The sequence below is a fragment of the Zeus faber genome (genome assembly GCF_960531495.2).
Source record: "Zeus faber genome assembly, chromosome: 7".
Lineage (NCBI taxonomy): Eukaryota > Metazoa > Chordata > Actinopteri > Zeiformes > Zeidae > Zeus > Zeus faber.
In genome coordinates this window covers 17,162,347-17,187,237 of record NC_137203.1, presented here as the reverse complement: position 1 = coordinate 17,187,237, position 24,891 = coordinate 17,162,347, and the positions used below count along the sequence as shown (strand labels likewise).

General features: G+C 43.6%; 5 protein-coding genes across 7 annotated transcripts; 3 read left to right on the top strand and 2 right to left on the bottom strand.

The window, feature by feature from the left end:
- Nucleotides 1–946: 946 nt before the first annotated feature.
- gatc (glutamyl-tRNA amidotransferase subunit C) lies at nucleotides 947–3,023 on the top strand. The gene is made up of 5 exons (XM_080003275.1): nucleotides 947–1,176; nucleotides 1,264–1,314; nucleotides 1,729–1,898; nucleotides 2,078–2,181; nucleotides 2,872–3,023. Exons 1-5 carry the CDS (start codon nucleotides 1,021–1,023, stop codon nucleotides 2,931–2,933), a joined length of 543 nt encoding a protein of 180 aa, XP_079859401.1. The 5' UTR covers nucleotides 947–1,020; the 3' UTR covers nucleotides 2,934–3,023.
- Nucleotides 3,024–4,406: 1,383 nt separating this feature from the next.
- On the top strand, nucleotides 4,407–5,685 carry isg15 (ISG15 ubiquitin like modifier). Its single transcript, XM_080003187.1, has 2 exons — nucleotides 4,407–4,619; nucleotides 5,003–5,685. The coding sequence occupies exon 2, from the start codon at nucleotides 5,016–5,018 to the stop codon at nucleotides 5,493–5,495; it is 480 nt and encodes a 159-aa protein (XP_079859313.1). The 5' UTR covers nucleotides 4,407–4,619; nucleotides 5,003–5,015; the 3' UTR covers nucleotides 5,496–5,685.
- Nucleotides 5,686–5,892: 207 nt separating this feature from the next.
- pxmp2 (peroxisomal membrane protein 2) lies at nucleotides 5,893–14,544 on the bottom strand. 3 transcript variants are annotated; one of them, XM_080003185.1, is made up of 7 exons: nucleotides 13,748–14,517; nucleotides 13,555–13,650; nucleotides 13,125–13,222; nucleotides 11,639–11,727; nucleotides 10,840–11,018; nucleotides 8,730–8,849; nucleotides 6,847–6,987 (listed from the first exon to the last, which is right to left on the bottom strand). In XM_080003185.1, the coding sequence occupies exons 1-6, from the start codon at nucleotides 14,051–14,053 to the stop codon at nucleotides 8,763–8,765; spliced, it is 855 nt and encodes a 284-aa protein (XP_079859311.1). In that variant the 5' UTR covers nucleotides 14,054–14,517; the 3' UTR covers nucleotides 6,847–6,987; nucleotides 8,730–8,762. The 3 variants fall into 3 exon arrangements, with proteins under 3 accessions (XP_079859312.1, XP_079859311.1, XP_079859310.1); XM_080003184.1 differs by lacking the exons at nucleotides 6,847–6,987; nucleotides 8,730–8,849 and adding an exon at nucleotides 10,318–10,751 and having other exon boundaries at nucleotides 13,748–14,544; XM_080003186.1 differs by lacking the exons at nucleotides 10,840–11,018; nucleotides 11,639–11,727; nucleotides 13,125–13,222; nucleotides 13,555–13,650; nucleotides 13,748–14,517 and adding exons at nucleotides 5,893–6,168; nucleotides 6,532–6,651; nucleotides 9,434–9,642 and having other exon boundaries at nucleotides 6,825–6,987.
- Nucleotides 14,545–14,876: 332 nt separating this feature from the next.
- On the top strand, nucleotides 14,877–16,491 carry alkbh2 (alkB homolog 2, alpha-ketoglutarate dependent dioxygenase; the record flags this gene model as incomplete). Its single annotated transcript, XM_080004231.1, has 3 exons — nucleotides 14,877–15,156; nucleotides 15,248–15,446; nucleotides 15,867–16,491. 3 exons carry the CDS (start codon nucleotides 14,877–14,879, stop codon nucleotides 16,171–16,173), a joined length of 786 nt encoding a protein of 261 aa, XP_079860357.1. The 3' UTR covers nucleotides 16,174–16,491.
- Nucleotides 16,492–17,192: 701 nt separating this feature from the next.
- Nucleotides 17,193–24,693, bottom strand: usp30 (ubiquitin specific peptidase 30). Its single transcript, XM_080004505.1, has 13 exons — nucleotides 24,616–24,693; nucleotides 22,243–22,352; nucleotides 21,977–22,150; nucleotides 21,776–21,879; nucleotides 21,558–21,656; nucleotides 21,326–21,365; nucleotides 21,127–21,221; nucleotides 20,976–21,035; nucleotides 20,171–20,257; nucleotides 19,045–19,122; nucleotides 18,373–18,589; nucleotides 18,169–18,268; nucleotides 17,193–18,034 (listed from the first exon to the last, which is right to left on the bottom strand). Exons 1-13 carry the CDS (start codon nucleotides 24,684–24,686, stop codon nucleotides 17,782–17,784), a joined length of 1,488 nt encoding a protein of 495 aa, XP_079860631.1. The 5' UTR covers nucleotides 24,687–24,693; the 3' UTR covers nucleotides 17,193–17,781.
- Between the last annotated feature and the right edge of the window lie 198 nt (nucleotides 24,694–24,891).

The following is a 24,891-nucleotide window of genomic DNA, read 5'->3' as shown; positions in this document are numbered from 1 at the left end:
TAACATCCGCACGGGACGGAGCCCGGGTAATGTGGTCGTGCCATTTTATATGATGATGGGCGGATGCGTGCTCTCCCCCCCCCCCCCCGCCACTCAACCTGAACTAAGGCAAAATACAAAATGTATTCATGCAAATCGTTTTTTTCCCCCCTGCGGGTGTAAAGTAGATATAATAAGTATAACAATTCAACAGCTTCTGACAGAAAAAGAAGCTTCATGCCGACATTTTATGTTTAAGAAGAACAACTGCGTTTGATATGATGAAGTTAAATCATCAGTTTGATTGAGGAGGGCGTCAGATCTGTCCGGCCTCACACTGGTTAGGGTTTTGTTTTTGTTTTTTTTCCACGTACTTTTATACAAATCGACATCAATTAAGTTCAACGTTTGAGTCACGGCATCGTTACGTTGTCAAGGCTTAAAGTTAAATCCACATGAATAAAACATTTCTTATGTGTTTCGTGTATAATTGTGCTCCGGACGTCATTTTGCCAACGCCCGACGTGTCAAAATAAAAACACACGCCCGAACAGGGACTTGAACCCTGGACCCTCAGATTAAAAGTCTGATGCTCTACCGACTGAGCTATCCGGGCGCTCTATGGCGCCATGACGTGCCACAAGTTATAAACAGCTTTTACCGGACATTGCGTCTTCTCTGCTGGTTAGGTTGCGTTCAACGAACCTCGAAAATTGGTCTTCCCGTGATCAAACTGAAATTAGACATGTTTTCTAATAATAATAATAATTTAAAATGATTGCCGTTAACCCCACTTTTTCTGCGACGGGTCCCAGCAAAAGGGTTATCTCTGTGAATTTCCGACTTGGGATTCCGATTGAACGGCCATTGCTTTGAACTTTTAAGCGTGTGAGTGCGCGTTTCTCCGAGTTTTCCAGTCATTGCAATGCAGCATTTGCTCGCTAGCTAGTAGCTTGCGCGTGTTAGCGTCGTCCTCCCTTCTTGCAAAGCCGCCTTTCTGGCCATAGTACTGTTGTAATAACAGTAGTCAACCAGAGCAACATGCTTGCGGCTTGTGCCCAAAGATTCCACCGAGCCCCCTTAAACAGTGTAAGCCCTGTGTTGTACACGTTCAGAAATGATAGAGCTTCACCGAAAAACGCGAGGACCGTAACTCATGCAGTGAGTCTACACGGCTCTCATAAACACAACCCGAAGGTATGTGGAGGCGCATTTAGCATCGCTTGTTCTACACCCAAAAAACTCCATCAATCCTATTTTTTTATACGCTGTATATTCTTCCAGATCCCAAAAGTCCCAACGTGGAAACCAGTCTCGGAATTGGACCTTCCCTCGGTGAATACAGCACGAATTATCATTCAACGCATCACCTAGCTACGTTGAGCAATGCTGCGGAAATGAACTAATACTCAAAAAAAAAAAAAAAAAAAAAAAAAAAAAAAAATTCATTCCAAACAGACATTCGCGCTTTTATTTTAATTTTAAATAACCACATTATTATATATGCAGCCGGGTGAATGAACAGTGTAGCTGGGGCCTCCTACAACCTGGTCAGCCCAGGGAGAATCAAACGCTGTAGTTGTGGCAGAGTCCCATTGCGACCGGTCTCTGGCCCACGACCGAAAAGGAGTTTGACGCCCCTGGACGAGGGAAGAGAAAGGGGAGCCCACACTAGTCCAATGGGGTGGGGAAAAGCGTTTGGGTTTGTCGGTAAAATCGACATTGTTATTTTCTCCCCTTGCTTTAAAGCCGACCCAAATCCCCGCCGACCTGGTGGACAAACTGGAGAGACTGGCCCTGGTGGACTTCCGCACCAAAGAGGGGCTGACGTGCCTGGAGAAGGCCATACGATTCGCGGATCAGCTTCACGTCGTCGACACCCGCGGCGTCGAGCCCATGGACTCGGTTCTGCAGGACAGGTACTCGGCTCAAGGCAGCCGGGGCGGCGCTGTCACGTTAGATTAAAAAAAACACAACAACAACAACAATCATTTGTGAATGTGTGATCGCGGTGTTTCCCGAAAGTGAATGAATAAGATCGGCATCAGCCGACGTTCTCCCCTGAGCACAAACTCTTTATTTTTTATTTTTCCTTCAGCTCGCTTTACTTGAGGGATGATGCTGTGACTGAAGGCGATTGTGCGGAGGAGCTGCTGCAGCTCTCAAAATGTACGCTTGAGGAGTACTTCGTAGCGCCTCCAGGTGAGGAAACCCTGGTCTGTCATAGAACGCAGCGGGAAGCGATAGTTTCTGTTTCTGTTTGTCTTGGGCCTTTGTGCTTTATTTTTATTTTTATTTTTTTTTACATTTTCAAGTGTGTAAAGGACCAATGACGATGATAATGTGAAGGAGAAGTAGAAGTCGCACCATCATTTAAACAAAGAAACAAGAAAACACAATATAAGATTGTCAACATATTGGCCCTTTCTCAATCTGCGTTCTTGTCTGTACTTGCGGAACGTCATCAGTCGCAGTCCAAGTACTGTTCCAATTCAAAGTCTGCATCAAGCCAAGTCCAGTCCAAAGGCCCAAATGTGGACTTGCTCCGCCAATTTTATTGAGGATGCATCGGTGGTGACTTGTGTGGACTTGGGACAGCCAAGTATCCCAAAATGCATATCGCACCAAGCGGTGGTAATGGTAATGGTCCCCGGGAGTCTGTACGCCCGAGTCGAACTTGCCAAGTCTGAACGACCAAGTCCGCAAGTCTGGACTCTGTGTACTTGGTATTAAGAAACGGCAAAAAAGTGTATGTGTAAGGGTGCAGTAGTGAAATGAGAGATTGTTGCACAATATAGGTCTTACAAGGTGTAACTCTTCAGGAAATTGAGAAATGTCTTTAGGCGTTTTGTCCAGTGTTTTAATGAAGGTTATTCTTTTTTCTTTCCACAGGGAATATTCCACTTCCCAAAAGGGAAGAGAGGGCTGCCATGTTGAAACATTCGGAGTTCTGATGTGTGTGGGTGTAACTTTTGCCCCCTACCATTGTGCAAATTCCATCAACTTCCATGTTATTGTATTTAATAAACAATGTATTGTGGTTGGAGGTGCGTCTGTCACTCCATTTAAGGTGTGGTGTTAAACTGAAACGGAAACAAGCAGTTTGAGATGTCCATGATATATATACGATTTAGGTTGTGGGAGGGGGTTAACAACCTTTTTTTTTTTTTTTTTTTAATAGATTTTAAAAACCTTAGAATGTAAAGTATTGCTGAAACAAAATGTTTTCTAAAAAGAAAAACAGTGAACCTGTGATGCAGGACGTCCTACAGATTTCCACTCATTAAGACAGTATCCCTGTTGAGCGGGAAGCCGGTCCAAAAGCCATCGAATAGATCGAAGCTACATATAGGTTGTGGAGGGAAGTATTTGTGATCAATCCATCAGGGATCAGTGGACTTGAGTTCCTGGTCGTTGGCTCTGTCTGGGGAGCCCGGCGAGAGGAACAAGGAGCTTTGTCTTGCAGCTCCTCCGGGATGAAGAGGCTCTTTGGGCAGCTCTGGAAGCATCCGTGGGTCTGAAGCGGTTCCTCGCGGTTTCCTTCAGGTAGAGGCAGGGCATCAACCAAGCCCGCTTTTTCCTGCCCAAGCGGCCTGCACTGGAGGACGGCGCCTGATGGTGGCACTATAACAGCCCGAAGTTAAACGTTTTCAAAGGTTCATTAACTATCTGCCGTAGAACCATCAACAACCGAGGGAAAGTCCGTCACATTTTTTCTTACTAATCATAAACGATAACAGACCTTTTTAATCCGTAAATTTAAATTCCATTCCTGATAAAGGTTTGTCAACGTGTGTAACATTGAGTAGACGGTGTGTACGCAGACTGTGGGTGACTGTGGCTGCTTAAAACCCTCGATTACTACAAGCCCAATCTTTCTGACAACAAATAAGCAAAAGCGCTGCGTTGCGGATGACATCATCAAATGTCAGCCATTTAACCCCCCCCCCCCAAAGAAAAAACAACCCACATATATTTTTTAGAGCATTTCCAATTAGTTTTCATATTTTGTACATAAAAGCAGTCGATGAGAAGAGGAACGGATGGAAAACGCAAAAAAAAAAGTTCTTTCACTGAAATATGATGACGTCGCCACAGCTAACAACAAGAATAATAATCCGAAGTGAAATTTGGTTGATGTTGCGTTTAAAAATGAGTTGTACATGATACTGATGTACATTTTTGTTCAATTTTATTATTATTATTATTATTATAATTATTTTATTTGTATTTATTTTTTTGTGGAAGACCATAGAGGAGCTGATGGGTTCCATCCTTGTGTTTGTTTGGCCATAATCTGTAAAACTGTAAAAAGCTACTTTTTTTTTTTTATTGCTGTTATTATTGACTTTTTGGTGTGTTTACTGTGTTTGTTTGGTTTCGCCCTTTCAGTAAGTTTCAGTAAGTTTCAGTAAGGGGTTCGTGCCTCTCGGGAATGCATCGCTTTCGTAGAATGGAAACCGAAAGTGGACGAACCCCGGGACGAAACGCGAGAAGAAACGAATGTTAACCCGACGGGGGCGGTGCCGTGGAGGAGATAAAACCAGCGAGCGGCCGGAGCAGCGCCAGGGTCCGAGCTGAGCGGAAAACACTGCCGCTGGGTCCGCTCCCTTTCCTTCCTCGCAAATAGAAGATTCAAGGTAGGTCCCATTTCAGCACAAGCCTTCTATTGTTAACATGTACTCATTTGAAAAGAATACATTTTGGGCTTTTTTTTTGTTTTGTTTTGTTTTTTTAAGATGTACATTGACCTGTAACATGTTCAGGTTTATATTGCCTACACTTTCAAATTTCCAGGTTTATTTTCAATTATCCTGCCATATCTCATCATGTACAGTTAATGGTTAGCTTCATTGTATATTTCACATTTTTCAATGATTATTCGGTTGTTTGTAAACAATCCTGCCTATTGACTTTTGTTGTGAGCTGCTGAGTCATTGCGAATGAAAGATTATGCCTTTTCATCACATTTTGGAATTTAGTGAGGATGTGTGTTGAAATCTTTGTCCTTTTTTTCCCACAGCCACTGTTTTAGCATGGAAGTTAAAATAACGATGCTGGATGGGGTGTCCCACACACTGATGGTGTCCCCGCAAACCACAGTGGGGTCCCTGAAGCAGCTGATCTGGAACAGTCTCAAAGTTCCCAAAGAGAAGCAGAAGTTGACCTACACCAACGGGCAGAAGATCGACCTCAGTGACGATTCAAAGACGCTGATGTCGTACGGAGTGGGTCCCGGCTGCACAATTTTTGTGCTGATAACCGAGCCGCCTACAATCCAGGTGTTCCTCAAAAACGAGAGGGGCGTGACCAGCACGTACGAGATCGTGCCCGGAGAGACTGTGGTGAGTTTCAAGGCGAAGGTGAGAAACCGGGAGGGCATTTCCGAGGACCAGCAGCGGCTGATCCACGAGGGGAAGCAGATGGATGACGGCAGAACGCTGATGGACTACAACGTTCAAGCGGGGAGCACCATATTCATGACTATGCGACTGAGAGGAGGCTTCACATGTTGAACTTAAGTTAAACATCCCCACCTAATGTGTAGAGTAAACAGAATGTTTTAAGACCACTATAAAATTTATTTTCAATGTTATTTGAGAGAGAAATGTTGTGGACCCAGTGTTGTAGTATGTCTAAGGCAAAGTGGTTTGGTACTGGAAACAGGAAGTCCAAAAAAATATATAATAAAACCAAATTCTGGCACCATGTGTGTAGCTCTTTCTTGTTACCTGAGAGACAAAGTAGTACCACTCTTCACCAAATATTTTACAGTAGGCTGCATAACAACAAATATTTCATTAAAAACATTATTTTTGGTTTTCATTATGTGGGTTAAAATAAAGGCCATTTCCTCTGTATACGCTGTCTAAGTGTTCTTAGAGATACGTATTTATGCATCACACATCTAGACCAGTGGTAAGAGTTTTACCAAAGATATTGGCAACATATTACATGCTACAATCTGTAGACTCGCAGTATTACAATTTGAGGAGTTACTGTGGCCGAAGCCAAACAACCTCCCATTAATTAGTCCAATTCTCTGGAATTCCTAACGTGTAGTTGCTGATGCAAGAACTTATTCCAAATTTGCCATTCGGGGACACATCTCGGGGCTCCTCACTTTCTCACAGATGCCAGATAGGCGTACCAAAACAATGCGACCACATTGGCAAACAGCACCCTGAACTGAAACGAGAGGGAGAAGGAAAAGAAGAGCATCAAAAAGTTTAAGGATCATGCAGCAGTTTTTCATTGAACACAACACCATTGAGACTCATGGCGGCTGCTCTCATGCTCCACAACTTAGATGATCCTTCAGCCCATTTCACCTTTATGCTTATTTTATCAATTATTATTTAAAAATATTATATTGACCAACCTTCACTTTACTGTTCACAGTTTTCTATTTAACTTTATACAAGATTTATACAAGATTTCAAGAGGTTTATTTGTCACATACATAAACATACATATATGTAGTGAAATGACATGACAAGTGAGACATACTTTTTTACACTAAATTATTCTTGTGCCTGCAACACTCCTTACCTGCACAGGTACAAAGTTTATGTTGATGAACTGGAAGGGAGTCCAAACTTTCCAATTCATCTTCAATGCCGTCCAGTAAGTGCTTTTCAATTTCTTTTGAAGTTCTATCCACCCTTTTGCCTGAGAACAGTTAAGAAATTGAGTTAATTGTCTGATAAAGCAGCGGAGAACGTCTGTCCTGTGAATCAGCACTTTAAGTATTAAAAACAATGTAATTCCTCAAAATTCGATATATAAAAACAAAGGAAACAAATCACGGCATCATGTTGGAGCATCTTATGGCGTGAATATACCTCCAGGATGTTCATGACAAAAAAGAAGGTGAAAAGAAAGCCAGGAGCGAACACAAGACGGTCCAGGAGCAGCCGTTTGATGATACAGTATGGATCTGTGCTGGGCATCCACACCTCCATCAGCTGGTAGAAGTAATGGCTCACTGGCCCAGTGATGAACAAGCTGGAAAGGTGTAGCAGAGCTCAGATATTTACAGGGGGAAAAAAACAAAACAGAAAAACAACCCGACTGAGGCTATAATTAAATTGGCACATTGTTATCTGTATATATTGTACTCTATATTGACAAACCACTTGCTAGTGAATTTACTGACACTGCTATACGCATGTTGTGGCATTCTAAAGTCCGTTTTGGTTATGCCATACAGACGCCCTTGGTCATCTCTATGCGTTTCTGCTTTGCCTAGTTACAGCTGATTGGCTCTTATTGAGTCTTCCTTTGAGTAGTTGACGTGATTGAAGGTTCTTCCAGTCTGGGGTATGTGTTATTGTTGTTTTGGGTGTGTGTATGTGTGTGTTTTCATTTGCATGCGGTGGCTGGTGCAATAATCATGCCGAAAATCACAACAAAAATTGCGATCCATGCATCGACAAAAGAGGGTGGTGGTTTGGAAAAAATAAATAATTATGAACTGTATTCCATATTAATACTGAACCAAAATCAAAGCGGTACAAAGCGAAGCAGTAGAAAACTGTTTGTCGGTGGCGTCCTTCCTGCTACCCGCCTGTCTTAAAGGGGACCTATTATGAAAAACTCACTTTTTCAACGCTTGTGCACATACATTTGGGTCTCTGTTGGGTCTAGTAACACACAAACTGTGAAATAAGTCAGACAACCCAGTCAGTTTTTTGTGGGGGTCCCTATTTCACTTGTGAGTGACGCCACCCAGGGCTTGAGAAATACCTTTTGCGAAGGTGCAAAATTTTACTTGTGCAAGGGCCGGACGCGCTATCATTATGACGACGCTAACAGCCAAGCATGGGAGCCGCTCTGTTGTCGACCGCACAGACCAGCACAAATCTTTTAAAGGAAAGAGGAATTAATACCAACTGGCGGTGCCGCTTTTAACCTTCTCTCCCGCTGTCCTCCTGTTTTTAAATATTTTCCCATAAATCTCCCTATTTTTTACCTTTATATAAAAAAAAAAAAAAAAAAGGTTAGCGGTGCACTGCACGATCAGAGCAGTGCACCGCTGTTTTGTTTCTCCAAACAAAACCGATAAAAACAGGGTGTTTAACATTTTTATTGTAGATGTAGTTATGTCATTTGTCTCATAATTTAATGAAACAAAAAAGCCCCGTGCATCACATGTGATATAGAGAGCACCCCGCCGAGCCACAAACCGTTCCGGAGTGCAGCTTCTTAGATTTATTTTCAGCAAAAAACAACAACTGTCAAAGACATGTCTTGTTGAAAAGGAGTACAGTGGTACCTCGACTTATGACTGCACCTACTTACGACTAATCCAAGATACGAGTAGCGATAGTCGCAAAAATTTGTATCGACTTGCGACCGACTGCTACAAGATACGACCGTGGAAATTTGCAGTGGGCGCGTCGGCGGCCAGTCAGCAGTCAGTCAGTGTAATCGTAATTCGGGGCTTATCAAAAAAAAAATCATATTTACTGTGTTTGTGCTGTGTATTTTGTTTATTTTTCCACCCTTCATGATTTCATAATTCATATGGGAAAAATTGCTTCGACATATGACCGTTCTTATAGAACGAATTACAGTCGTAAGTCGAGGTACCACTGTATAATGTGGGACCTTTAATTTACCAGCTTGCCTTGAAGCTCTGTCAGTTAAACAACAGCCTTACCCCTCACTAGGGGCTGCCATTTACTAACAAGGGATTTGGCTCCAACAATATATACAGTTTATATGCTATTTTGCAGGCTACTCACCCAAACGCTGCATAGCGGGCGGCTCCAGCTGCGTCAATCTCTTTGAAGGAATTTCTGTCTTTGGCTCTTTTTGCCTCCAAGATTTGGGACAGCAGATTTCCTAGAGCTGAGAGGATGCCGCTGTAAATGGCACATGTGACAAACGCATCTTGTTTTAAAGATGCATTAACCAAACAATGACGTGCCACCAGACACACTAGACAGACAGACAGACAGAGACAGAACGACAGAGGATTGGCATTACACAACAAACGTAATAATTGAATACAATTGCAAAATACATGCAAATACACCAAAAAATTGTATCAGACACAGGAAATTGTGAAAGTTTGCATGCATGTATTTCAAATTTAATGGCGAGACGTAGTGTGTTTATGGGATATGACAATAGGGACGGTAAAGGAGGAGCGTTCGAACGTGACAATCAACAGGGGCGGTTCATCAGGAGCAACATGCCGATTGGTCGAACAGGACACCGGGGAGACCGCAGAGCTCCGTCCGAAAGTCTATCCCGCGAGAGGAGACGCAGGTCCCAGAGTAAACAAAGCCCAGCGGCAAATAAACAATAAAGTGTTTTGTGAAGCGCGACGACGGCGAACCTTTACACTTTTAAATGCGCGGCTGACGCGGGCGTTTGCGGGCGAACCTTCTCACCGAGCGTGGAAACAAGTGTTCCGAGTTGTTTAACGGAGGACCGGACTCACCTCGTCACAGACTTTGTAATTATGGGATAAACCTTCAGCAGATAAAGATACTGCCGCAGCAGCCGAAACTGCAGGGTCGGGTCTCGGAGCGGCACGCTCTGGAGGGTCATGGTTGTGATGGGGTTTTTTGGGGGTTTTTTTTGGAGGGGGCGAAATCCCGGTTCGACCGGAGCAGAGGGAAGGACGCGCACCCTGCCGTTCCGGAACCTCACGCGGGTGACGTCATTACGTCGCATTGCGTCGCGCCCCCTGACCCTCGGGTCATAAACACACGCTTAGCTTCGGTAGAAGATCAGTTTATAAAAATAATAATAATGTTGCTTCAATTTATGGTTTTATACGTGTTTTTTTCCCCCCCAATTGAAACATTTTATTTGATTTATTATATTATTTATGGCAAGTTTATTTTAATCTCTCTCTCTCTCTAATAAAGATTAACATCGGTAAAAACTACAATATATTCCTGTTTGTTCAGCTGCATGCACTTAATAAGTAATAAGTATAATAATAATAATAATAATAATAATAATAAACAGATTCTGGAAGGTCACCATTTAAATTTGGATTTGCACAGTGAACCGTCGCTCATCGTCCAAGTTCCAGTTTATGGATTTATGCTGCTACTCTCCCCTTCTACAAATGTCAGTAGAGTTCATCTTTCCCTGGAGAAGTTTAATCCTTGGGATAAACTTAAAATGGGTTCAGCGTAATAATGTTAACTCTGGTCAATACTATTAAAAGGACCACCTCCACTATGTCACAAATTAACCCATAACATCAACCACCCTTCTGCATTATTGTACAATTATAGCATTCTTTTCACAGTGAAATTATAAAATGATAGTGTGACTGTGTCAAAAAGTGGACGGCAGGGGGGAGTGAATTATACCAGTTCAGTTAAAAAAAAATTAAAATAATACAAACAACTTTAATGTATATAAAAAAAGGGAATACAAAATACTTATTTACAATGTACAAGAAACTTAAAGTTTGTAGCTATAAAATATAGAAGATATCAATAGCTTTGGGGAATACGTTTTTAAGAAATCGATGCCCTAAATAGATCATTATCCAAAGAAATTAGTGAAAAAACAACAAGCTTATGGATTGGTCTTAATTTGTAGTAAATGCAACTATATGAAGTCAACAGTGTTTTGAAACTGAAACGTTTAGCATGTTAAAGTGCCTTCCAGTCAATGGGCTGCTTCCCAGATTTTTTCAGAAGCTCGTTTGCCTTTGAAAAGTGGCTGCAGCCGAAGAATCCACGATGAGCAGACAAAGGAGAAGGGTGCACCGCTTGCAAGACATGGTGGCTTTTCTACAAATCATAAATATGAAAAAATAAGATACCAAGATCAAGTGCGCAATCTCACAAGCATGATAATTTTTTTTTTAAATAAACCAACCCTGTTGATAGCGGCTCCTTTCTTCTGCGCATACGACCCCCACAGCATGAAGACGAGGCCGTCCAAGTTGGTGCTGAGCCACTGCACCACCGCATCAGTGAACGTTTCCCAACCTCTGTCTTTGTGAGAGTTTGCTTGATGCGCTCGAACAGTCAGCACAGCGTTGAGCAACAACACACCTAACGGGCAAGAGAGGAGTTCAGGTCTCTTAGGTCAATACAAAGCTCCTCTTAAGCGGCTTTCACACATGTAGCAAAAGACCGGAGATTGTCTGTGTCAAACATTTTCACACTACCGAGAAATAATCCATTTGGTTTAGACGAGGGGCGGAGCCTGGGTAGAGTGTGCAGGAGGCAGGACGCGAGGCAATGACGCTGCAGAGTTTTACAGCACACCCAAGATGGCGGACGAGGTTACAGACCAGATACTCCATGTATTTGGATGTATCCGCAATATAGTCGAGAGTGAAAGGAATAATAAAGAAAGCAGAAAGGAGTACACAGCAGGAAGGTAAATACTGGAGCATGATAGATACGTCAGCAATACGAGACACACCCACTCCCTCGTTGCGAATGATCCGGACAATTACCTGCTCTGTTCACACACACCGCTCAATCGGACATTACCCAGGCTTTGTACTAGGGTGCTGGCTGGGTAAAGTCCGGGTCAAATGATTCGGACATTTGCATTCACACATACAGCTCCTTAGGTAACGTCCAGATAATATCAGGGTTGCAGTGCATGTGTGAAAGCAGCTTTAGTGTGTTAGACATTAAACATGTTGCCGATTAAATGGTACCTTGTTTGGCCCAGCCTGTTAGATCTCCATGTCCAGGGAGCTGAAAGTCTTCAATGTCAGAGGCTAATTCTTTGTACATGTTCACCAAACTAAGAAAAGACATGAGAATTCAGTCCATTTAGCTGAAGAGATAAAGTGTCAAAGCTACTACTTCATATAAGGTTATTCAAGCATACATTTAAAACTCTTAAAAGGTGCAATGTGTAGGATTTACAGAACGGACTTGGCAGAAATGGAATATAATATTCATAAGTATGTTTTAATTAATTTATAATCCCATAAAAATAGGAGAATCACTGTGTTGGCGTTACCTTAGAACGAGCCTACATAGGGAGTGGGTACGCTTCATGGAAGCTGCCATGTTGCACCGCCATGTTTCCTCTACGGTATCCCAAAACGGACAAACCAAACGCTGGCTCTAGAGAGGGCCTTTTGCGTTTTTCGCGGCCACCGTCTTGTCTGCGGAGGAGCTATTTTCCATCGCCATGCAGTGGGATATTCAGTTGGTTGTGATCTGCAACCTTACCATCACACCGCACTGCGTTCTATACACTGCACCTTTAAACATATACTTTAGCCCTCCAGTATACAACTAGTTAAGCCCCTTTCCCACTTGCAGTGAAAGCCGTAAATCTACTGGCAATGTTCTGTATCGGCGTCATGTGGGAACAGGAGCTGGTCTTGATGTTCCATAAAAGTCGTTCCGTAAATTTTCCCACTCTCAAAGTAGTATAATTTCCGGCAAATTTCCGTAACGGCTGTGAATGACAGTGTGTGGGAATGGAAGTGGTAACATTGCTGTAAAGTAAGAGTGGAGCTGAATCCAAATAAAGCATAAATATTTCCTTTTTTTTTTTTTAAACAAATATTTATTTCGTACAACTAGTTAAAAAATGATTTGTTTTCAGGAGGAAAAAACAAAACAAAACAAAACATTGTGAAAAATGGCGGGTCTGGTCAAAACCGTGCGAGAAACTGAAACACACCCAGTTTTATACGGAGACAGCTCACGTGATATTAGACACCTGTCACGCGATCATTACATAATGTATCCGGAACAGTCATCTATGTGGGAAGACTCGATACAGAACTTTTCTGTAAAGGAGGCTGTGTGGGAATGACTACCTACTGCCTTTGCCGGATATTTTTTATCCAGCAATGTTACGGATTCCATGTGGGAAAGGGGCTTTGGTGTCAGTAGTTAATTACTATTTTACATTTTCTCAACATATGGACACCAAATATGTTATGAATGAACATTGTACCTCGCTAATTGTTACTATATTGACTCCCCCCCCCTTCTTATTGGCTATGGAGCCAAAAATAATAGGAGTGCTCTGGCTGTGAAAGAATTATTATTATAATATATATATATTTTTTTAACATACCCCTTTATAAAAATGTTATAAGAAGAAGAAGAATCTTTATTTGTCACATAATGTTTATTAAAAGCATATTATATATTATATTATTATATATCTATTACCTGGGTGGCGGTGGAACTGGTCTTTGCACACTGAAGCATAGCCCATGGGCTTGGTTGGGACCATGATAGGGGTCCTGTCCAAGAATAACCACTTTGACCTGTGGTTAGAGGAGACAGCAGTGTGTTCTTATAAACAAATAAGGGTACAATGATCGTCATCTTCCCTCGACACTTTGATACTCTGTGCATAGCCCCAAATACTCTATGGAAGGGAATATGGTTTCTCTGCCTAGTCCCATAATTTTTCCATCGTCACATTTTCAATTTTATTTTTAGTGTCTGGGTGTGAACAAGTGACACCTACACTCAGGGCAGAGGGCTATAATAAATCTATTTGTGCCTGAAGAAGAGCCATGCTGTGTATATGGCTAATGTTTGTGATTGTATACATGGGTGGGAAAGCAGGGACAGTGGTGACGTTACTGCTTACATCTTTGACGTCACACATGTGCGTCCAGGTGAACACGTGCTCCGCCGGAGGGTAAACCGTGTGGCGCTTCCTTTCCTCCGCAACAAATGACGCCAACTGTCGGGGAAGGTGGGGGTAAAGGAGGGTCGTTTCACCTGCAAGGCCCGCGGACATTCGACGCGCGTTCGGCCGCGTGGTGACCGCGGCCTCTTACCTGTTTAAAGTAGGGTTTCCCAAACTCCGCGGACAGGGCGCTCCCCCAGCTGCCCCCGACTCCCTCGATCCCGGGTCCGGTGCTCCGCCTCTGCCTCTGCCTCAGCCTCGCCAGCGCCGCCTCCTTGTTCCGGGCGATTCGCTCCAGCTGCTCCCGGGTGGGCACGGCCGCGGGGGCAGGGAGGGCGGCGGCGTCCGGCTCCGCGGAGGAGGGCTTGGCTCTCTTCGGCGCGACCTTGGTGCATTTGAGGGAGCAGAGGGGCGACGCGAGCCGTGTGACCCGTCGTCTTCCACACGACGCGAGCATCGCAGCCGCTCGTCGGGCTCTAACCACGCGCGTCACACGCTGGGCCGGCGTCGGGGAGCGGAAGCCGCGTTTCGCCGACTCGCGAAAATCCAGCCTCCCAGTTGGGGGGGGGGAAAGCGCAGAGGCACCGCATTTTGAGTCGGGATACCGAATCGGAAAGTTGGGGGCCGATCGCCGTGGCCCGAGTTAGAGGTGGTAACAGACCCGGCGTCAGTCGGAATGTTGTAGCTCGGAATGTTGGAAACTAATAAAGATCGAACGTCTTGTCGTTTTTGCTGTGTGGTTACATTTATTTCTAACTGGCACGTCGGAAGTACCGATTTCCGAGTTTCAAACGAACGCAGCACGGGTACGTGCGGACAATGAAAGCGTGCGCTTACAATTAGCTCAGAAATGCGTCACGTCATTGTACGTTTTAAGTATGTTGGGAGGTGCGGATTTACTACGTGCTCACTTAATACAACTTTTCATTGTACGCAGTGAGACAACGGACTAAAGACGGAGTCTCACCTGAGCGTCATCGGCGTTCTCGTCGGTTGTGTTGGTTTCCTTGGAAACTCTCCTTTTCGACACCGGTGAGAAAAACGAATGTATTGTCTTCTGTCCGATCATCGCGTGGCCGTGCGGCGAGCCCCTGCTGCGCCGCGTTCTGATTCTTATTTCTAGCAAACCGCTGCGCCGCAATCCGCAGGCAAACACCGGAGCCCCTTTCCCGCGCGGAACGACGTGACGTCACACGCCCGAGTCGCTTGACGTTCAAGACACCCACCCGCAAGAAAAAAAAAAAAGTAAAAAAAAAGTTAAAAAACAATTCACCGCAGCGATGGATAGGTTTGTAACGGTGGGGACGAAGCGTCCCCGGGATGGCGCGCACACTGCCGGTGCCCTAAGGCGGAGTCCGGGGAAAAGGGTCTGTTTGGATCGGGACCGTGATGCCGCCGAGGAAGAAGATGAAGATGGCGTTTTGGCAGAGTTCTCTCACCCAGTTCCATGGCAAAAAATAGAAGCAGAAGGACTGGACTGTGACTATGCGTCACTGTTCTCCAGGGAGGAGGCGGATCACCTCTTCACACAGCTGGAGGCAGAGGTGGTGTACCTCACAGGTACCACTACACCTGCAAGATTACACCCACTGACTACAACATTGCTGCTGAATGACATTTGTTGCCGTTTTTTTTTTTCTTCCCCTCCCAGGGCATGAAGCAAAGGTCCAGGTGTTTGGAAAGATCCACGACGTACCCAGAAAGCAGGCCACCTACGGAGATGCAGGACTGACCTACACCTATTCTGGGGTGAAACACTTGGCCCATCCATGGACGCCAACTTTGGAATACGTTCGGGATGCCGTTACAAAAACATCGGGACATTTGTTTAACTTTGTCTTGGTCAACAGGTGAGGATTGCCCAAAACCTGGGGTGCACGGACACCCCTTCTATACTGCTGACGCTGATTCCTACACTTTAGGCACCGGATCTGATGAATTACCATTTTTTCAACAGGATCTAGTCTTTAACTATCTTATGGGTCAGGCCATAACCCACCCCCCATGTGATGATAAAGAGGAAAACAACTGCATTCATTTAATCAGACAATTTTTAAATGGTTCTTCGTGCATATTGGATTTTTGAACTGGCCTTACTCCCGAGACCATAACCGATTTATGTTCAGAGTGACAGAATTCAGAAAAGTATTAACGTCATATCCCTTGTGACATTTATTTCAGGTGTTTGTTTTCCTCAGACGCCAGTGGAATGTATCAGTGCACCCCGGGTTTTCAGAGGCCGTGTCCCTGATAACTCTGCTCTTTTCCAGATACAGCGACGGGAAGGATCACATGGGAGAGCACAGGGACGACGAGAGGGAGCTCGACCCCCGTTGCCCCATTGCCTCCGTCTCTCTGGGAGCGGCGCGGGACTTCATCTTTCGGCACCGGGAGGCACGGGGAAAGCGGAGCCGGCGGCAGATCGCGCCAGTGAAGCTGGAGCTGGCGCACGGAAGCCTCCTCCTCATGAACCCTCCAACGAACACACACTGGTACCACAGCCTGCCTGCCCGCAGGAGGGTTCTGCTCCCTCGCATCAACCTCACCTTCAGACGTGTCCTCCCAAACAAGGAGTGAGGAGTGGGAACTGGCCACTCTGTTCCTTGTGCTGCCAGCGGAAGATTTATGTTCCAAGATTGCTTTCACCATCTAGGAAACACCACTGTTGAGGGCAGGAAATGGAACATTCAACCTTTCAAATGAAGTTTCTCTTTGACCTGTTAAGCCCAGTAGATCACCAAGATAACGGCACTGTTGAATGTTCTGAAATGCAACGACTGTTTGAGTACAATGGATACGACTAAGACGATATTTCCCTTTATATTGTGCAAAGTTATTATTATTATTATTATTATTATGGTATACCTGGTTAATAAAATAAAAACTATAAAAGTGCCCATACCTAATCCATAACTATCCATGTCTCAACTCACACACAAAATATCAACCACACAAAAATGGAATTTGAAGTATCTAAAGATCACTGATGGGTGAGTTTTCAAAGCATCATGAGCCAAGCCGCAAAGCTCCAAAGAGGCCAGGTAGACCGCCACAATTTCCGCGTCTGTCACAAAAACTGGAGGATTATTTGTGTCCAGCGGAACAGTGTCAATAGTCATGACAGCACGTGCCAAACTATCAGCCAAGGGACTCAATCATTGCCAGTTGAAGCTCACCAACAGAGATAGACACTTTACAGGATAGTGGATGAACGCGGAACAAGTACAGAACGCACTCAGAACATCTGTGGCAAAGTCTCAAACTACTGTACACGTTGTGAGTCTCAGAAAGCTGGACGTGACGGCAGGGCCGCCATTCAGAAAGCGCTTGTATCCAAGGCCGATGTGAAAAGAGGAAAGCAAACCGCGGAAGCCTGAGCAGCAGAAGAAAAGCAATATGGTCTGACGAGTCATCTTTCACAGTATTGCCTGCATCCAGATGGGATGAAAAAAATATGGAGAAAGCCAAAGGATGCCGTCAACCCACAATGTCCGATGCATTCCAATTCTGGGGTCAGAATCTTCATCTACATTTTTTATGTTTATTCACAGATTTATAACACAGACAAATGTGTTATATCTGACAAGACACTGGAGCTATGCGAGTCATAACTATTTGACACAAATATCAAGTTCAGAAGCTTATGAACAATACGACAAAACGCATATCAATTCGATTTTATACATAATTCAGTCTGGAAATGACTTTGTCAATACAAGGAGCCAGAATTTGCGGAAAGGAAACAGATTGCCTAATTTGAGCTCTCATCATTTGCAACTCCAATAAGTCATAATGAATCAAAAACGTAAATTCCAAAATCAGTAAAAACAGCTGTATGTTGACAGTATTTAACTTACAATATCTATGACCAAAAAAAGGAAAACAATATATATATCTTTTTTTTTTTTTTTTTTTTTTTTTTTAAACAATCTTTGGAAACATGTAGGCGTTTTTCTTTTAGGTCCGAGCGACAGGTACATTGTCCATTCATGGATTTTAAGTTTCAGAATCTGTCATACATTGATCTTTTAGTGTCTTGATTTGAATCATGATGTAATACAGTCTCCCATGACATTTTGCGGTTTCTTCCAATCCTTCTGCACATCATCACATTGTAACTGGCACACAAGTCGGTGGTGGCATCACTGGAAAAAAAAAGACTTAAGGTCACACACCCTGTGGCTGTTACTCCCTTGACTGCAGAGCTGGGCTGTATCTTCCAACTCTCTCATAGAAAAGCAAGTAGGCATTGGAGGACAGCGCCTCCTGCAGGCTCGCTTTACGCACTGAGTCATCTGACACCCAAAGCCACTGGGAGCTGAACAGAGAAGAACTGCGATGCGGGGACGGGTCACGGCGGTATGTGACAAAATGCCCTGAGTGCATGTCTCCATGGTGTACCAGCACAGCCGTGAGCCGGAAAAGGTATTCTGGCAAACTGGAAAGAAATATCAGAATCATACACTGTTCATAAAAGCTATTAAGAGAAAATATATGGACATGTGGAAGCTGCGAATAAGTTAAAACTCAAAAGCAGCAACTAATGTGTGTTAGGTTTCAAATGCCACTAACCTGCTGCTGAACTCTGGGCTCAAACCAGGAGAGCGGAGAAAGAGTGACGTACAGGTTCCATTGGAAAGAGGTTTGTTGTTGTTGTTATAGTGCTGGGTATCTAAAAATATCAAGAAACATGTTGAATTACAATTGGCAAATACAGGTTATAAAGTGCAATAAATTGAAATGTCGTCGTAATGTCGACAGCTTTGCTACCAGTACCATTAGTGGTCGTCTTGTCACTAATCTCGTCCGAGGTTTCTGTCTTTAAGGGCTTGGGAGGACATTTGTTATGCTGGATCCTCTGGATGGTGGCATTGTGTTTGTAGCGGTCCATGGACAGGTATTCTGTAAACTGCACATGCTCCTGTCTTTTGATGGGAGTTCCTTCATTTGACCACGTGAGCCTCTGCAGATGAATACAGAGGCATTGTGGCAGCTACATGGGGAAGGCAAAAATGAGACAGTTATATTAAAGATAATGCTTCCAGCTACAAGCACAAAAAATAAAAATAAAAAAAATAAATCAATACTGTGACCATCTTGTAAAAATTGGGATTTTTATTTTTTTTAATACTTAGAATAATTTTAACATCAAAATATATATATATGTAACTGTGCACATGGACTGTGCACATGTCTAAGGCCATCTAGAACAAATATGTTCAGAGCAATTCACCTAGGAAGTAAGCATTTATTTGCTTGTGAAAACAGAATATAAAAATACTAATTAAAAATCAATACAAGTGATAAATGTTAACAAAATACTATTGATATCATATGAGATGTCTATAAGATCACAGATTTGGTTCCTAAACATCTCAAGTCGTTCCAGGTTTTTGTTGAATTCCACAACCAGGATTCAGATTACATTTTCATCACGTGGAAAGTTACCTTTCCCAATTTGAGTTGTTTGATGAATGTTGTCCTTTGGTTTTCCAGAACCCCTCCTTTTTCTCTGGATACTTGAAGCTGAGGAAAGTGGATAAAAACACTTCACTTTCTCACAGAATCATATGCCTTCAGAAGGAAGAAACATTCAGAACAAAGGCCTTCAAATCATTATATGATTTAAAAAAAACAAATAAAAAAAAAAAGAAGATATACATTGATCAGCCACAACATTAGAACCACTGACAGGTGAAGTGAATAACATTGCTCATCTCGTTCCACTGGCACTTGTCAAGGGATGAGATGTGTTAGGAAGCAACCGAGCAGTCAGTTCTTGAAGTTGACGTGTTGACAGGAAAAATGGTCAAGCGTAAGGATCTGAGCCACTTTAACAAGGGCCAAATTGGGATGGCTAGACAACTGGGCCAGAGCATCTCCAAAACAGCAGGTCTTCTGGGGTGTTCCTGATATACAGTGGTTAGTACCTACCAAAAAGTAGTCCAAGGAAGAACAACCAGTGAACCTGCGACAGGGTCATGGGCTCATTGATGCGTGTGGGGAGCGAAGTCTAGCCCGTCTGGTTCGATCCCACATAAGAGCTACTGTAGCAAAAATTGCTGAAAAAGTTAATGCTGCTATGAAAGAAAGGTGTTAGAACACACAGTGCATCACAGCTTGCTGCGTATAGGGCTGCGTAGCTGCAGACCGGTCAGAGTGTCCATGCTGACCCCTGTCCACTGCCGAAAGCACCTACAATGGGCACGTAAGCGTCAGAACTGGACCATGGAGCAATGGAAGATGGTGGCCTGGTCTGATGAATCACCTCTTGTACATCATGTGGACGACCGGGGGAAGGGTTCGATCCGATCAGGCATCTGTGGGATGTGCAGGAACAACAAGCCCGATCCATGGGGGCCCCACCTCTCAACTTCCAGGACTTAAAGGATCTGCTGCTAACGTCTTGGTGCCAGATACCACAGGACACCTTCAGAGGTCTTGTGGAGGCCATGCCTCGATGGGTCAGAGCTGTTTTGGCGGCACCAGGGTGAGCTATACAATATTAGTGGTGGTTTTAATATTGTTGCTGATCGGTGTATATAAATATATATATTTTAAATTGTGTACACACCCTGGTGCAATTTTCACACTCCACCTCTTTAATGGTTTCTGAGGAGATGAAATGCTGTAGACACTGATCTAGGGAGACTGGGCGACCCTGTGAAGATAAAATCAACAAACCATGGCTCACAGTGAGTAGGCTTTTATATTATGTAGACAGAATTAATGAGTGTTAATTAGATAAAAACACTGGTACAGTAGTGGTGGTGGATGATGGATGGTAGCCACTCAGGACACGTTAGTCCCTGCTTTAGTCATTGGGCAGCCCCGCAAGGTATTGGTGGTGGTAATTGGGGATGGAGGGTAGCCACTGGGCATGTCTGTGCAGTGCCAGTGGAGGTAGTAAAGGATTATCATTGTGCATGTATCCAAGGTTTTCTTTTAGGTTGCAGCTGCCGGACTTGGGTATGAGGTTGGGTACGTCAGAAGTCACTGTTGAGCGTGCTAGAGGTGTAGCGGGACTAATTAAATGAAACATCAGTGAAAGAGGAGAGAGCACTTATCCTCAGTGAAATACTCACTATTGGAACTTGTAGTTGTTGCCACAGCTCGGTTACCGTCTAAGCCATTTGGAGCTGGTTTATGGAGATTTATGACACTACTGCCTGAGATACTCTCCACAAGTGTAGGGACAAGTGTGTGAAGTTGTTTAGATGGACTGGGCTTCTGTGTGTAGCCTCCTAATTATCAGCAAAAGTGTTTCAACATCCGTTCCTGCGTATTGTTGTCGAGGTATATCACAATTTGGTACAGATCAGTTATGTTACTTTTCCTTATTTGTTCTAGCTTAAAAAAAAAGAAGAAGAAATTCTTACCCACTGACGACTAGGGATGGATAGGGAGAGGCTCTCAAATGAGTCATATCGGACAGGACTCTACAACAGAATAAAAAAAGAATAAAAAATGTTATGACTGAGCAAACAAACCTTGTTCTTATAATAAATTTCTCTGAGATGCCAAACATACTTGTTGTTCGCAGCGCTTGCACCACATGTTGCTTGTTAAACGCCCATGAAAGGGATGCTGAAATTTCCAGGCACTTGGTATTGAGTGAAGAGGGACTGAAAAATGATTTGAACAAGGTTTTTTTTTTTTTTTTTTTTTATTTTAAAAAGCCATTTTTCCCTGTTTCGGTATTTCACAGTATGATGATAATTCTTCTTACCTCTACTTCTGCAACTCCTTTCAACTTGTTCAGGAAGACTCTGGTGTCCAAATTAAATTACAAATATCCAAAGTTACATCAAACGAAAACAATAAAAGAGAGGAGCTTTAGACAAAGTCAACAGAGAAAGAGAGAGAAAGAACGGTGTGCTCTTCCTCTATGACTACAGTGGACAATCAAACAATTAACTTTTACTTCATTGCAGTTAACTTATGAGTTATGGCCAACTTGCCTCGAGGGACAGCATGTCGAACAAGTGTGTGACTTTGGGTTGACGATCCCGCTCCTCTTCCAACGACGAAGTAAGGACATGAAAAAGTTCATGCGCATCCTAGGTTAGCGCAAATGGATAGAAAAATAGTGCATTTAGATTTTGAAAAACAGAACCCGAAAATGACAAAAAAAAACAAAAAAACGTTGCAAATGTAATTGTTTTGTATTTTGACCTACCTGTTCTTCAAATGAACGGATGTGCCACCTGTACAGTCGGAGAACGTCCAATAGGCATCCAGCATCAAGTACATCTTCCTCTCCGGGGTCATTGGTGGACAGGGCTGTGAAGTGCACATATATTGATCATGTCCGCGTTTAAAACAAAAGCTGTTGAGTTTTCTAAAGTATTTTCATAGCATCTACCACTGACAGGCTCACCTCTTAAGAGCTCAAGGAGAGTCCTTGACAGTTGATTGTCCTGAGCCGGCTGACCTTCAGACCTCTCTGAAAATCTTTCCAGCCAATTGATGAAAGAAGGACACGCTGCGAGACCCTGAAGCAAGGAATTCATGAAGCACGTATTGCCTATATTCAACAGGCCAGGAACCATACCTATGGTACAGACACATGTTTGTAAGCTATTGCACAACAACCAAAACAAGAGAACTGTGTATACTCAGTCTGTGCAGCATAATAATAGCTACCTCTCTTTCTCTTTTTTCTCTCTGTAATTGGTCCCCAGAGAATATAGAATCCCGCAGCCATTGCTGCAGCTATTCCACCAATGACACCCCAGTTTTTCATCATCTTGTTTCTGAAAATAAATTGTAATGCGCATAATTAGTACAACTTGAAGTAGAAGTCTAGATAGGAAACTTAAACTCACGTGGCATGTCCTTTAACTAAAAACACCAGCAATATCTAAATTGCGAGTAGTGGTCCAAGTACCCAAGTGGCAGCAACATCACAAAAAGGGAGAAGCTGAACGAATATATGAGAAGCTGGACAAACACCTGGGGCTGAAAGAGGAACTACAGTGGATGTGGAAAGTGGAAGCAAAAGTGGCCCCAGAGGAGTTAGGAGGGTCTGGACTGTGAAGTTAGGAAAATGGCTGAACAGATTTTAGGACCAGCATCTGACATTTCCATCCATAATAGTGCCCTTGGTGGAACAGCAAGACACTGTGTGGTACACAACACAAGATTGAGTAGAATACATATAACTTCTATAGGTTTGAGAGGGGATTTAAAAAAAAGATACCATAAAAGAACATCAAACTTGATGAGCCAACTGCAGTAATAAAGGCTTTTGGGGTCAAAAGTCAAGATTTCATATAAGGAAAAGGTGTTGATGATTATGTGAGGCAAGGAATAATGAATTGATTTCTAAAAACCATTAAATGATCATTTCTTCTCTTTCTTTGGGCTGCTCCCGTTAGGGGTCGCCACAGCAGATCATCTGCCTCCAATACCTTCTGTTCTGCGCATCTTCTTCCCTTACACCAACCGTCTGCATGTCCTCCCTCACCACATCCATAAACCTTCTCTTTGGCCTTCCTCTTTTCCTCTTGCCTGGCAGCTCCATCCTCAGTATCATTCTCCCAATGTAACTCTCATCTCTCCTACACACGTGTCCAAACCATCTCAATCTGGCCTCTCTCACTCTTCCACCAAACTGTCCAACCTGAGCTGTCCCTCTAATGTACTCATTCTTAATCCTGTCCGTCCTTGTCGCTCCCAATGAAAACCTCAACATCCTCAACTCTGCCACCTCCAGTTCAGCCAGCTGCCTTTTTGTCAGTGCCACCGCCTCTAAACCGTACAACATGGCTGGTCTCGCTACCGTCCTGTAGACCTTCCCCTTCACTCTTGCTGGAACCCTTCCGTCACAGATCACTCCGGACACTCTTCTCCACCCACTCCACCCGGCCTGAACTCTCTTCTTCACCTCTCTCCCACACTCTCCGCTGCTTTGGATGGTCGACCCCAATTACTTGAACTCATCCGCCTTCTCCACCTCCACTCCTTGCAATCCCAGCGTTTCGCTGCTCTCCCTCCCATTCAGGCACATGCATTGTGTCGTACTCCTGCTGACTTTCATTCCTCTTCTCTCTAATGCATGCCTCCACTTCTCCAGGCTCTCCTCAACCATAGTCCACGGAGACTCCTGCCTGATTTCATCTGCTAACTTGCAAACATGAAAGGGCTACTGTCCTCATACATATCCTGTACCACTCTTACTTACTTCTCTGCCACCTCGACTTCCTCATGCAATACCACAATTCCTCTCTCGTTCCCTATCGTATGCTTTAGGAAAAAAAAAATCCAAGACAATTCAAAACACCGGAACAGTTTCTAATCGCTCACTCATTGTTCCCTGCCACACCTGTACATACATTCATTCATTCATTCATTCACCAACTGTAAATATGACAATTTATTTATCATTTAGTCACTGCCTTTTGAATGTCTTTATAAATACTTTATTTTGGAGGAAAACGCCTAAATTGATACTCAACAACAGTCACATCAGGATCAATGAGAAATACACCCACGTCTGGGTCATAGTGGAAATATGACCCACAGGATGTTTTTCTCGATGATCTGACTCTGGGACATCTGGGTGCAGTTGGTGTCAGCTTCGAACGTCACACCCCTGCTCCCGTAGAAGAGGTGTGTCATTCATGATCAACAAACCCAAAAACGACCACAATCTGATATGAGCCCTACTTTGCTCCGTTTTGGACAGTTGGCAAATACGGTTCCATCTCCAGGAGTAGTAGGGAATGTATACACTGTTCACACTAAGTAACGTAGCGGAAAACTAAACTAATTTAAATGCATTCAACGCAATTTAATCGCTTCGAAGTGGGCCATCTGCTGGTACTCGACAACAGCAGAAATCAGGTAAACAACACATTGTTAATTACGCCTTGGGACGTCACATTAGCCTTAAAGAGCTAGCGATAGCATCACGTCCTCCGATTTAGGCACGTCACAATGTCCCTAAAAGATACAGATCCTTACAATGATTAAATTCTCCCTGCTTCTCCTTGGGTGTGTTGTAAGTGTACTTACCTGACTACCGGCCCAATGCCGAGAAACTCTCGCACCAGCCTTTCAGAGCTTTCCGGTCTGTACCACAGCATGTTTTTGTCAGGGCGGAACCCCATTTTATGTCGTCTGTGTCAGGAGGGACTCAAAAACCAGCCGTACCGATGTGTTCGCAGTTTACGGTCCGCCAACTACAATATTGCGCACTTGTCTATGGAAAGACTTCTGAAGTCCAGCTCCATGAACATTATGTTGCTCTTAATTAGTTATAATTCATGATAATTAATGATATCATTACAT